This window comes from Lynx canadensis, chromosome A1 (genome assembly GCF_007474595.2).
Source record: "Lynx canadensis isolate LIC74 chromosome A1, mLynCan4.pri.v2, whole genome shotgun sequence".
In the NCBI taxonomy this organism is placed as follows: domain Eukaryota; kingdom Metazoa; phylum Chordata; class Mammalia; order Carnivora; family Felidae; genus Lynx; species Lynx canadensis.
This window is the reverse complement of record NC_044303.2, coordinates 168,962,423-168,976,866: the sequence shown is the minus strand read 5'-3', so window position 1 is coordinate 168,976,866 and position 14,444 is coordinate 168,962,423. Positions and strand designations below refer to the sequence as shown.

General features: G+C 43.0%; 1 protein-coding gene across 1 annotated transcript in view; it reads left to right on the top strand.

Moving 5' to 3' along the window:
- Positions 1 to 12,823: 12,823 nt before the first annotated feature.
- Positions 12,824 to 14,444, top strand: part of FBXL17 (F-box and leucine rich repeat protein 17) — a 500,142-nt gene continuing 498,521 nt past the window's right edge. Inside the window, 6 exon segments of the mRNA XM_030326099.1 lie at positions 12,824 to 13,388; positions 13,391 to 13,577; positions 13,579 to 13,703; positions 13,706 to 13,732; positions 13,735 to 14,028; positions 14,031 to 14,236. Coding sequence (XP_030181959.1) covers positions 13,265 to 13,388; positions 13,391 to 13,577; positions 13,579 to 13,703; positions 13,706 to 13,732; positions 13,735 to 14,028; positions 14,031 to 14,236 — 963 coding nt within the window. The 5' untranslated portion in view covers positions 12,824 to 13,264.

Sequence of the window (14,444 nt, the reverse complement as noted above, 5' to 3'; positions counted from 1 at the left end):
TTACAGGCAGAAAGAGGCAGGGACAAGAAAATAGCGGATTACCTCATCTTTCTTTGGGGGACAGGGGTCTATATGGTGGATTACCTCATTGATGTTGACCAGGAAATTCCAGATATGCTGGTTTAAGATAACATTCCTAGGAGAAGTTGAAATTGCAGTTAGGTTAGGTATAAGTCTCCCATCGGTGATGTGGGTTTAGCATTCCATTTTGGGTTTGCTGTTGTTTTTTTTTTTAACAGCTAACTCCTGCCTTTGCTTCAACTATGTAAACAATGAAGCCAAACCTAATAAAACCAATCTTTTTGTGTGATTAAGAGTAATCTTTGAAATTATCATTCTCAGAAGAAGAGACTGTCCAGAAAGATTGTGAAAGACTTTGAAATGACAAAAGAAAAAGTATCTTTGAGTGTCCTATGAAATGCCAGGTGTTGTCTAGCCCACTCTTCCTCATTATTTGTATCTTTCATTGTGTCTGAGTCTTTACCACTGTTAGTTATAGTAAATTACTTCACTATTTCCCTGTGAATTTTGATCTTTTTTTTTCCATGTATTAACAAATTCATTTTAGCACTCCTGAATGCCTCTATTTGCATCTTGCTTTCCCAATCTTTTTGAACTGGCCTTTTATACTTTTCTAGTTTCCTCAATAACTTAGTTAAAACATTTTTTAACACATGCTTATTTTATTTTTGTACAACATATTCATGATATTATCTTTAAAGAAAAAGTATCTTGGGCACCTGGGTGGCGCAGTCGGTTAAACGTCCGACTTCAGCCAGGTCACGATCTCGCGGTCCGTGAGTTCGAGCCCCGCGTCAGGCTCTGGGCTGATGGCTCAGAGCCTGGAGCCTGTTTCCGATTCTGTGTCTCCCTCTCTCTCTGCCCCTCCCCCGTTCATGCTCTGTCTCTCTCTGTCCCAAAAATAAATAAACGTTGAAAAAAAAAATTAAAAAAAAAAAAAAGTATCTTTAGCAACAGGTTAAGACAAACATAACTTACTATTAAAGTCCAGTTCCATACCCAGGTAAAGTGAGGATAGCTCTTGGATATTCTATTCATTCAACACTTACTGATTGGCAGAATGTTGGGGATATAAACATGAATAAGGAAATCCAGTTCCTTCCTCTTAGAGTTCACAATCTAGTGAACCTACTGGTCCTTCCTATTGATTTATTCATTCACTCACTCTCTCATACTATAGATATTTACTGAAGCCTTCTGTTAGCATTATAGCTCCATCATACTTGGCATTCATGTCTTACCAACGTGCTTAACAACGTTGCTATGGGGGAAATGTTATGTGTTGTACATTCCAAGCAACTTCTGTTGATTAAATAAAAACATTGGTAACATTTCTACGGCTTTCTCAAACAGAAGAGGAAAAGGTCCTACTTTCATAATTTTGTCTCACTACAAGATTAGTAACAATTTACAAATGAATTTTCAACTACGCTGTTGCATTGGAAATTGCCTATATCATTCATGGATTGCATATCCTTTTCCAATGATACCGTTATTCCTGAAAAGATTTCTCGAAATTCTTAAGATTGCTTTGAAATGTAGAAGTGCTCTCTTATGAGTACTTAAATGTAGATATTCATTGATTTTAGGAGGATTTGGTTTTACAAAGAGTCAAAAGTCTTTTGGAAAGAATTATAATCTCATTGTGCAGATGTGAAATTAAGGATCAAAAATAAGGTTTTAGATGACTTCCTCTCTACCTCCTTTCCACCTTGAGTCTTTTACCACAGAAGTAGAGATCACCTAAAAGACTTTCAGCATTTTAAAGTGTATAAAGTGTTAAGTATAGAGTACTAAATAAAATTTCTACTTGGGTACTTCCAATTTCTGCTTCTTCATCTCATTTACCAGTAGGTACCTCTACCTACGTTATCATGTGTATCAACACCAAATTATTTAGGAACTTATAAAGATAGATCTATATACACTAATCACACACATATTTTTAAGACCTACAATCGTGCAATATATATTTTTCTAGAATTTTCCTTTTAATCATAACCACTGTGGACATTTGGTATATAATAATGACTATTTTATTTTATTTTATTTTATTTTATTTTATTTTATTTTATTTTATTTTAAGCAGTCTCTACACCCAACTTGGGGGCTTGAATTTACAACTTTGAGATTAAGGATTGCATGCTCTACTGACTGAGCCAGACAGGCGCCCCAATAATGGTAGTATTTTAGATCAGACTGTTATCACTAAGAAGACATTTTTCTGATAAGCACAACTCAGGTCAACAGATTCCTCACCTAGTTTTGAAAATGATCAGTATTTGGGGTGCCTGGGTGGCTCAGCTGGTTAAGCCTTTGACTATAGCTTAGATCATGATCTCACGGTTTGTGAGTTCAAGGGCCATGTTGGGCTCTGTGCTGACAGCTCAGAGCCTGAAGCCTGCTTAAGATTCTGTGTCTACCTCTCTCTCTGCTCCTCCCCTGCTCGTGCTCTGTCTCTCTCTCAAAAAACAAACAAACATTAAAAAAAAAAAAAAGATCAGCATTTGTCATGTCTCCCTTCCCCCTTTTTTATAATACCATTTGAAAGTAAGTTATAAATATCATATTTTACCTTAAATATTTTAGTATGAGTCTCTTAACAAAAAAGACATTCTTCTATATAATCATATTCTTTTAATGCCTAAGAAAATTAACAATAATTATATAATATCATCTAAAACCCAGTCTATATTGAAAAATTCCATATGTACAAAGATAATTTTCTTAGTTGTTTTGTTACATTATTTTAAACCAGAATCCATTCTAGGTTCATATATTTTATTTGGTATTTTTCTTTCTTCAGTCTATTAAATATAGTTCAGATACCCTACTTTTTGTTTTTATAATATTGAATTTTTGAAGAGTCTAGGTTAGATGTCTCACAAATTAATGTCCTATGTTCCTCATTTTAAAGTTAAGTTTAATGAGATATAATTTATGCAGTGTAAATTTCATCTTTTTTAGTGGTTAGTTCTGTGAGTTTTGACAAATGCTTTTAGTCCTGTAAGCACCACCACAATCAAGTTATAGAATACTGCTAACTCCCCCCAAAGTTCCATTCTAGTAACCATGGCTCTATTTTCTGTCCCTACAGTTTTGCCTTTTTGGGAAAGTAATATAAATGGAATCGTATGCTATGTAGCATTTCGAGTCTAACTTCTTTCACTTAGCAAGATGTGTTTGAGATTTATCCATTGTTGTGGATATAACACAATGTATCCATTCACCAGTGGAAAAATGAGTTGTGTGCAGATTTTAACAACTATAAATAAAGCTACTATAAATATTTGCATATAGGCTTTTGTGTAAACGTACATTTTTATTTCTCTTTGGTAAATACCTAGGACTAAGATTGCTAGATCATATGGTAACTGTGTGTTTAATTTTATAAGAAACTGGCAGCATGTTTTCCAAAGCTACCATTTTGCATTTCTACCATCAGTACATGAAAGTTTTACATTTTCCCCATCTTTGCCAACACTTGCTAGATCAATCTTTTTAATTTTAGCCATTCTAGTAGTAGGTGTGTGTGATGATACCGCATTATGAGTTCAATTTAAATTACTTTAATGATTTTGAGGTCTATGTCTCAGGGACAGGAATTGATAGTTTCTGGACTGTGTGCCATTGGAAAGACCCCACCAAAATGTTAAAGTCATTTCTCTATTGTCTTTTTTGTTTTCTCCTTTCAAGTTTTCTCTCTTTTGGCTGAGATTATAAACCTAGCCCCAATGCCTGTCTCAGTCTAGTCATAAGGCTGCAAGAATTTTTCCAACCCTGAAAACTCTTACTTGCTTATATGTATCAGTTTCTGTACAAAATGAAGAGACTGAGTTAACGTTAGAAATTGTTTGGTATTTCTTGAAAATTATTTTTGATGGTAGCATAATACACAAGGAGAAGCCTTCTCTCTCTTTCTCGCTCTTTCACACATATACATTCCCATATACCTCCAGTAGTCTAAAAACTGATGGCTTCCCAGGCTCATATTTTATTTTATTTAATTTTTTTAAAGTTTTTATTTATTTTAGTAATCTCTACAAAATTTGGGATTCAAACTCATAATCCCGAGACTAAGAGTTACATGCTCCCATTACTGAGCCAACCAGGTACCCCCCTATTTTATTTTAGAAACCATTACTCCTCCATTAACCCACTCTTCAAAATTTCCATTCAGAGTAATCGTTATCCAACTTGATCTTAGCAAATCTATTTCCTATAATGTGCCTGAAAAGGATTGTTAATTTTCTTCATAGACTCTTCTCCAAAACTACATCTCTAAGAAGAGACTATGAAGCAAATCTCAATATTGTTGAGGTATAGTCTGGAATAGCAAGGCATAGTCAGAAATGAGACAGACATTTCAGGGGTGGTGGGAGGCTGGTTGTTAATGAAAGTAGATGAAACAGCATGAAATAGGCAATACAATTTAAACTAGGTCTTAGGGTTAATTTCCCTTAGAATTAGAGTTTCTTCTGGAATAACAAACTTTCTTATAATTCTTTATAGATTCTAGTCACTTTCTTTTTTTTTTTTTTTTTTTTTTTTTTAACGTTTATTTATTTTTGGGACAGAGAGAGACAGAGCATGAACGGGGGAGGGGCAGAGAGAGAGGGAGACACAGAATCGGAAACAGGCTCCAGGCTCTGAGCCATCAGCCCAGAGCCTGACGCGGGGCTCGAACTCACGGACCACGAGATCGTGACCTGGCTGAAGTCGGACGCTTAGCCGACTGCGCCACCCAGGCGCCCCTCTAGTCACTTTCTACTGGCTATGTGTTTCACATACCTTTTTGGTGAAGATCCTAACACATTTTGGTGGCCCTAAGACTTCTAAAGTAAATTTTCTTCTTCTTCTTTTTTTTTAATTTATAAGAATGTGTACAGGGTTGGTGACTGAAGAACTATTATCCTTTCAAAATTGACATGGAAAGTGACTATCTTAATTTTAGAAATAGTTCCTCTAGGTCTACAGCCCTTAAAAATGGCATCTATCACTATCTGCACTTGTTACCTGTCAGTAGGCCAGCAGTGAAACACCTTTGATGTACAGTCTAATAAAGATTCAAATTATTCAAGCTAGACCTAATTCATTTATGTTTAGGGCTGTCAATTTTTACAAACATGGAAGAAAACAGAGTAAATATGTTGACATATCAGGGAAAATCACTGGGAAAACAATAGGAACTGGGAAGAAGCCCTGACTTCCCAACACACACACACACACACACACACACTCTTCCAGAAAATAAGACTGCAATTAATATACAAGGTGATGGGGAGAGGAAAAGAATTCACAAAGGACAGTATGCTTCCTAAAAGAGTGGTTCTCAAGCTTTTGGGATCAGTTCTCTTGGCGGTGACAAAAGACCCTGACATCCACATTTTACACACACCCATTTTTCAGATGGGGGTAGGAGAGGGGACTCAAAAGCAAGCGTTACTGACCAAGCACATCTAAAAAAGATTATGTTTATGTTTGCTTTAACAACTGCATTATAGACAACATAATTTTTAGTCCCTCTACTTGGATCTTAACATGTAGTTAGTAGAAAATAATGGACCCCAAACTGGACTGATGCATTTGCATTATCACATACTGTGAGCATAATGGACAAAGACACTAAACTAACAAACTAAATTTAAAATGATTAAAAAATGTAATATATAATTAAATAGCAAGTAGAACAGAAGTGAAACCCAATGCTACTTAATATAACAAAGGTGATATATTGATGAAGTGTCCTTCCAGAAAGTTGAGGGAATTTATGTAATTTATGAGGTTAAAGAGAGTTCCAAATCATTCTTCCATTGCTTTCACACATGGGTATGACCCTAACTGTCTATTTTTAGAGAAGAAAAATAACTTAAAAAAATACTTTCATCCTGGGGCACCTAAGTGGCTCAGTTGTTTAAGTGGCCTAATCTTGATCTCAGCTCAGGTCTGGATCTCAAAATCATGAGTTCAAGCCCTGTGTTGGGCTCCGTTTAATTAACACCTACTTAAAAAAAAAAGTACTTTTATCCCTTTCTATATCCAAGGCATATTATTCATTCCCTGAGACAAAGAACAATGTCTCAACACTTGGCTAAGGAGGCAATATAACTTCCCCCAATCCAGGGATTAATACAGCCAGCAGTATGGGAATATCAGAGGAGAGGTGAGTTTGACCCCCACATCACCACTCCTGCCACCCTTCCTCTGTCCTCAACCTGTGCCAGGAAGGCATACACATGTAACTTGAATGTTTTTTTAGTCCCTTCAGTTTGTGGATGCTGGTTATGAATGGGAATGGGCTAGGAAGAGGCAACCTGCGACAAATAATCAGACTTGGAAGTGAAGCAAACAAGGCCAGAGCACTGACATTCAGTTGATTGTTGTACTGATGCCTACAAATTGTTAACATGTGGAATTGTGGCTTGCCATTTCTGAGTAATAAAAAGTAATTTTAATTATCTGGCCTTTCTTTGTTTATTGTGAGCAAGTAGGTAACTGTTTTAAAATTATATAATAAGAACTTTTAAACTTAAGAGGATAATATAAAATTTGTTAGGGAAACACATGTAACTCAATTGTTTTATCTAAAGTTCCTGTCTTGGCAGTAGAAAATGAGAAACTATCAATTACAATATAGAATGTAGCTGGACACAGAATTGAGGAAGTATAAATGGAAGAACATCTTTGTGGTGTATTAATTTAAGTAGAAGATAAATATGTGATTCTTAACCAAAAGAGAGAAAGAAAACTAAAGCCCCAGCTTTGCCTCAATTATTACTTTAATTCATATAAAGGTGGGAGAACAAGGAATTCACTGTATTAAGTCCTGGTTGGTTGCTTTCATGACCCTGAATGAATCTTTGAAGAGGTATGAATTGTTTGCTTTCCTCCTGGTAGACTATCTTAAGTCTTGGTTTCCAGAGGACTATGTTTGCTGGCTGAATACATTTCCTATTCCCACAACAACAGTTACCACAAATGGAGTATTTAAGACAGCACTTGTTTATTATTTTCATAGTTACGTACATCAGAAGTTTTGGCAAGGGGCCAACTGGATTCTCTGCTCAGGTTCTTACAAGGCTGAAATCAAGGTGTCAGTGGGCCTGTGTTCCTTCTGCAGCTCAGGATCTTCTTTCTAAGCTTACGTATTTGTTGGCATAATTCAGGATTCTACAGGACTGAGGCCTGGCCTTCTTGCTGGCCATCACCAGGGCTACTTAGTTCCTCGGGGCCACATAGTCTTCTCCACAACATGGGAGTTGGGTTCTTCAAGGCCAATAGTAAAGCGTCTGTTGCTGCTTTGAATCTCTCTGACTTCTCCTTGACTCTGAATTCTAGACTTACTTTTATTATTTTTTTTTCAACGTGTATTTATTTTGGGGACAGAGAGAGACAGAGCATGAACGGGGGAGGGGCAGAGAGAGAGGGAGACACAGAATCGGAAGCAGGCTCCAGGCTCTGAGCCATCAGCCCAGAGCCCGACGCGGGGCTCGAACTCACGGACCGCGAGATCGTGACCCTGAGCTGAAGTCGGACGCTTAACCGGCTGCGCCACCCAGGCGCCCCTAGACTTACTTTTAAAGAGTTTACCTGATTACACCATACCTACTCAAAATACTCTCTCTTTAAAATGCAACTGATGGGGCGCCTGGGTGGCGCAGCCGGTTAAGCGTCCGACTTCAGCCAGATCACGATCTGCGGTCCGTGAGTTCGAGCCCTGCATCGGGCTCTGGGCTGATGGCTCAGAGCCTGGAGCCTGGTTTCCGATTCTGTGTCTCCCTCTCTCTCTGCCCCTCCCCCGTTCATGCTCTGTCTCTCTCTGTCCCAAAAAAGTAAATAAAAAACGTTAAAAAAATTAAAAAAAAATAAAATGCAACTGAGTAGCAACTGTAGGAGCTGGCGACTCAGGAGTAAACTTAATTTGGGAGTAGGGCTTATTCTATGTAGGCAATAGTCAACCAATGCTGAAACACTGCAACTGCAGACTGCGGTAGCTGCTGTGAGGGAAATGAACAATGTACTGTGACAGAACAACTAGGGAAGAGGGAAGAGCTCTTGTGACAGGTGATATCTGGGCTGAGACCCAGAAGATGAGCATCAATCAGTCATGAGATGAGTTGAGGGAAGAACAGTGCAGGCAGCAGCTGAACTTTTTTTTTTTTTTTTTTTTTAAATAAGCTCTATGCCCACATGGGGCTTCAATCATGACCCTGAGATCAAGAGTGGTATGCTCTACTGACTGCACCAGCCAGGCGCCCCAGCAGCAGCTGAACTTTAATATCATGTCTGAAACAAACTATGAAGAGTACAGATTGTCCTCCTGGGAGTTCTCCAAAAGCTTGTTTTCTCTATTATCTTTGACTTTGAGTATTTGAAAAGCCGATCTGTGTATTATCTTTGTTTTTGAGTAGTTCAAAAAGAAGGCCAACAAGGAATTAAATTTATTGAACGCTTAGGGTGCTGTATGCTTTTTCCACGCATAAAAGAAGGTGTTCTCCTAAAGAGTGTTCTTTTAGGTCATCTGTTGACCATACCACAATCAGTGGGATCAATAGCATGTTACTTGTGTTCTACTTGTATCCCTGGAGCTATAGGATGTTGTAGCTATTTACAACAACCATCATTACCCAAATGCAAGCATTAAAGCATTTTATACAAAAGTGTCTTCTTATAGGCAATGTGAATTTCAAAGTAGGTACATTCTTGGTCAGCAAAGAAGAAAGAAAAGGCTTTAAATGAAAAGCTGTCCTTTCAAACATTTTTAAATGTTGAATTTTAAATCTATATACTGGCTTTTTTAAATCTATATACTGGCTTTCAGTGTGATTCTATGTCATAACACGTTTACCCTAGGTAAGAGCTTATTCAAATATGAAAATATTTTATATTATAGAACTATTTCACAATTATTTATACATTAATAAAATAACTTAAATATACAAGTCACTATTTCGGTGTTCTTCGTTCCCTCCCTATACATCATCCCCAATTCTCTACCTTATTCATAAATTACAAAACCCTGAAAACTCCACATAAGAATAATTTCAATCCTACCCCTACTTCATTCTCCCCACGATTGCCTTAATTCATGCTTTTAGTTCTCTCCATTGATCTTTGAACAATCTTAACTAGTCTTCCTAAGAGCCTCTTCCTTCTCTAGTCCTTCTTTATACAGTTACCAGATTATGCTCCTAAAAACTGAACAAAGTTCCTGTCCTCATGGAGTTTGCATTCTAGTGGAAGGGACTGAAAGTAAAAAAAGAAAAAAAAAAAAGTCAAAATAAACATGTGATATTGAATGTAAAGAAAATAGAATTAGGGTAAAAGGAAGATTAAGGAGGGAGTGATTCAGTTTTAATGGGATGTAACTGACATATAGCACTATAAATTCAGAGTGTGTGCATCAAGAGGGAGTAATTTTAGGTAGGGTTGTGACCTTTGATTATAACAAATGTTAATGACCTTCAGTCAATGTCAGCAGGAATACACCCATAGTCAAACCAAGTTGGGTTTATTGACTTGTCACAAGGACACAGTATAACAAGAGGAACTGTGGAGAATCTCAGTAAAAAGGTGTTGTAAAAGATATATTATAACTGGGCTTGTGTTAGGTGATTCTAGAAAGGTTCAAGGCTTTCTTCTGGATTGGCTGCTGTCAGGAAGCAGAGGTAAATCTATGACGGAATATTTATTTTATTTTTTAAAATATTTTGAATGTTATTTCTTTTGAGACGGAGAGTGAGAGAGAGAGAGAGAGAGAGAGAGAGAGAGAATGAGCGGGGGAGGGGCAGAGAGAGAGAGGACACAGAATGTGAAGCAGGCTCCAGGCTCTGAGCTGTCAGCACAGAGCCTGACGCGGGGCTCAAACTCAGGAACCGTGAGATCGTGACCTGAGCCGAAGTCGGACGCTTAACTGACTGAGCCACCAGGCGCCCCTGATGGAATATTTTAATAACTGTTTTCTAGTAGGAAGATAGAGCAAGGGTAGGTTGTAATAGGTCAAGAAACAGGGTCATTTATATTAACCAGAAATGCTTGGTCATTTTTGTGGTTTGAAGAATGTTCTTGTATTTGCTTTGTTTAGACAGAATTATAGAGGAGACTTTTCTTTTTTTAATTTATTTTTAGTTTTAGAGAGGTCATCATAGAGCCTGACATGGGGCTTGAACTCACAAACTGTTAAGATCATGCCCTAAGTCAAAGTCAGACGCTTAACCAATTGAGCTATCCAGGAGGGGTCTTATATTGGGCCTATTATGGTTACAGAGTGGCCATGACTGATATTGATGTTTTTGTAAGATTGTTTTACGTTCAACAGAACACTCAGACCTAGCTGAGAATGCCAGAGGACACCAAGGCCTAGCTAAGAGTTCCAAGCCAGCTTCTGGTTGTTCAGAAGCTGCTTTTATTTTTCTAACAAAACCATCAAGTGTTACAATTGTTTCTAAGTTGCTACTTACAACTCTTACTCATAACTGTTTCCTGAATATTTATCAGTGTTATTATTTAGGATACTTAGTTCTAAAACTCATCACAGCTCTGATGACCACAGCAGTAGCTTACTAATCATTACTAAAATACACAAGATTGCTACATGCTGTGGTAAAGAGAAAAACAGCCACCTGTTTGTAGGTTGAATGCCTCTGGAATTGGAAGAATTCTGTGAATTTCAGAAACCCTTTCAACAATTTCAGTCACTTGCCTCATATTCTGAAAGCTAAGAAGTTGGAGTTAGATTATATGTGCAGTTCTGATAGATCTGCATGGTGTCAAGCTGGGTATGATCACGTGGGGAGCTTGTTAAAATCAGGTAGAGATTTGAGGGCCCCAAGTCGAAAAGCTGATTTAGCCTAAGTTTGGGACATTATCCACGTTTTTTGTTTTTTTTCTTTCTTTTTAATTACTGAGTAGTATTCCATCAAATTAGTGTACTAGCTTATTTATCCATTCTCTACTGATGGACCTCAGGATTGTTTACAGATTTTGCTGATCATGAATGAAACTGCTATGAATATTTTTTGTGCAGGTATTTTTGTGCATATAGGCTTTTATATTGAGTAAATACGGGAGTGGAATTGTTATGTCATAGTGCATGTTTAATTAATAGGGAACTAATGGGTCCATAATCTTGACATTAAGTAATATAAGAAGATTTAGAACATCAACTTTTGTTCAGAGTGCAGCTTGGTAGAGATCCCAAAGGACGTGTAGTTACAGGCCTCAGGCAACCCCTGTCACCCCTTAATTCTCCTCCTCAGTATTGGACCTCTGGAGCCAGAGAAGATTCCTATACAGTCCCAGAGGAATGAAAGCTGTGTGTATAACATCTGCAGAAACGTAGTTTGGGCAGTGACTTCTGATAGTGATACGTAAAAACCCTCCGACCAGTATTTGCCTCTAGGATCCCAGGGATTCCACCTGGCTGTGATCAAGCTCAGAAATGGAGATCCCTGAGTGCTGGAAGGTCTAAAATAAAAGTCATTCTTGACAAGAGGCTGTTATTAGCAAAGGTTGGATGGTATGTTTGAGCAAAGGCTGGGGGAGGTTGGCCACAGGGGTGGGAGTCACACAGACTCAGACCATGGTCTCTAAACTGATTGGCCTTGAATCTTGAATATTTGCTTCCTCAGTTTTCCTCAAGTTATCCTTAGCAGCTTTTAAAAACACCTGCCACTTTGCATCCACTCTTCAGCAGGTAAGCAGGCTCCACTTAAAAGGAAATAGAGACTATGTGACAGGAACTTTCTCACTTTCATATCTCCCTATCTGTAGGCCATTTTTTATGTATCTTTCCCTATTCCTCCCAATCAGTGAAGATGATACTCCTCCTAAGATACTCTGCCATTCCACCATCTCAGGGGCCTTGCTGGCTTATCTCCTCCTTATACTGACGCATTCCCATCATTTAAGCCTCTTCGAATTTGTCCCTCGTGAAACCTAACCTTCTCTCAATACTAGGTACTGCTCTGATCATTGTCCTACTTCTTGGATCCCATTACACTCAAACCTTGTAAATGGCTGTCTGCAAAGCCTATTCCCTCTTTCTCTTGGGGATCATCAGGGTCCGTTCAGAACGCTTTATCCTATAGTAGGCACTGCACATTTTCAAGGTATACGATGGATGGTCGATGGGACTCCAGGAGTGCAGACCATAGTCCTCTGTAGCTTGTAGTCTGGAATGCCGGATGACTCACTCGGTTGGGAAACTTTGTATCTTTTTGGCGTGCAAAAGTAACGTGATGAACGCTTTCACTTTGAAATAAAGTTATGAACTCTGCAGTTGGCCACAAGCAACAAGTATAAACACAAGAGAAATACACAGCGGTTGCGGCACCACTAATTAGCCACTCACGTGAGAACACAGGGGCACACCACCCAAGGGCCACGCATCTAGTACTGCACCGGAGAGGCTACCAGGGAGCCAAGTGGGCTTCCGGCGGAACCCTGTTTACAGCTCCTTCGTGGTCTCGGTATCCGAGTCTGGGGGAGGGGGTGAGGGGAAGAGCGCAGCGGCTCCCGGCCAATGGCAGTTCTTGAACTTACACCTACAGACGTCAGCAAACGGATGTCACACAGCTGGCTCGGAAGCGTCCTCCCGCCTCAGAAAAGAGGCGTGGGCCCAGCGGCTCCGCGAAACCTTGGGCGAGGCAGGGAGGGGCGCGCGCCGCTCCCGAGAACCCCGCGCGCCAGCCGGTCCGCTTCTTCCCAGCAGTCCCTGCCTAGCGGCCGTCCCGGTGAGCAGCCGGGCGCCCGCGCGCCCGCCCCGAGCGCGCCGCCGCCGCCGCCAGCTCCGCCCCCTCCTCGAGCGGGCCGCGCGCTCCTGCGGCTCCGAGCAGTGTCGCGGGCGCGCGCGCCGCCGGCGGAGCCGCAGTTAAAATGGTCCGAGCGGGACCTCGCGTTCCCCCCGCCGCCGCACTGACTGACTGAGCCGGCGAACCAGGCTTGGACTGGTCGCCCAGCCGGCAGGCTCGCTCCCTCCGTCGCGTCCCCAAAGCTCGCGCCCATCGTTCTCCCGGCTTCCCGGGGCAAAGCATGTAGCCCCCGTCGGGCGCCCGGGCGGCCCGCAGCTGACGCCCACCCCCACCGTCGCGTGTGTGCCCGTGTGTGCGTGTGTGTGCGCAGGGCGGGCGACCCCGCAGCGGGCCTGAGGCCGAGCCAGAGAGCGGCCTGCCCCGCTGCCGGAGCTCGCCTTTCGGGGCCTCCTTACTTCCCTGTCCCGGTCCCCCTCCTCGGGGCCTTCTATATGGGCCACCTTCTCTCGAAGGAGCCGCGTAACCGCCCGAACCAGAAGAGGCCTCGCTGTTGCAGCTGGTGCCGCCGCCGCCCTCTCCTCAGGCTGCCCCGCCGGACCCCGGCCAAGGCGCCCCCCAGCCGGCGGCGCCCGGAGCCGGGACTGTCTTCCGCGGGCCCTGCATGCTCTGCTTCATCGTGCACAGCCCCGGCGCGCCCGCCCCCGCCGGCCCAGAGGAGGAGCCGCCGCTCTCGCCGCCGCCGCGGGACGGGGCCTACGCCGCGGCCGCCTCCTCGCAGCACCTGGCGCGGCGCTACGCGGCCCTGGGCCGAGGACTGCGCTGCCGCCGCCCGCCGCTTCCTGCTATCCTCTGCCGCCGCCGCCGCCGCCGCCGCCGCCTCGGCCTCGTCGCCCGCCTCCTGCTGCAAAGAGCTGGGGCTGGCCGCGGCCGCCGCTGGGAGCAGCAGGGCCGGAGCCTCTTCTGGCCAGCGTGGGGCCCGTGCGCTTCCTGGGGCCGCCCGCTGCCGTGCAACTCTTCCGGGGGCCGCCGCCGCCGGCCGAGCCCCCTACGCCCCCAGAGATGGTGTGTAAGCGGAAGGGGGCCGGGGTCCCCGCCTGTACCCCGTGTAAGCAGCCCCGCTGCGGCGGTGGGGGCTGCGGCGGCGGCGGCGGCGGCGGTGGCGGGCCTGCCGGGGGAGGCGCCTCGCCGCCGCGGCCCCCCGACGCCGGCTGCTGCCAGGGCCCCGAGCAGCCACCGCAGCCTCTCTGCCCCCGTCCTCCTCTCCCACTTCCGAAGGTACCCCCACAGAGGCCGGCGGGGACGCCGTCCGAGCGGGGGGCACCGCCCCCTCGCCCGCCCAGCAGCAGCGTGAATGCGGCGACGCGGACTGTCAGGAGCCCCCCGAAAACCCCTGCGACTGTCACAGGGATCCACCCCCCGAAACCCCAGACATCAACCAGCTGCCGCCATCCATCCTGCTCAAGGTGGGTCTGGGCGAGTGGCGCAGGGATGCGTGCTTTCCCCCAACCCCGGCCCCCGCCTCGGAGGTTTTCTCTCTCCTCCCCTGAGCGTGGAGGAGGGGGTTCCCTGATAGCCAGAGAAGTCCGAAGGGGAGATTGGAAAGCCAATGGGGAAGATGCTTATGGCCTGCTCTTTTGAAGTAGAAAAACTTGGAGTCTCGTCAGTGGTTTT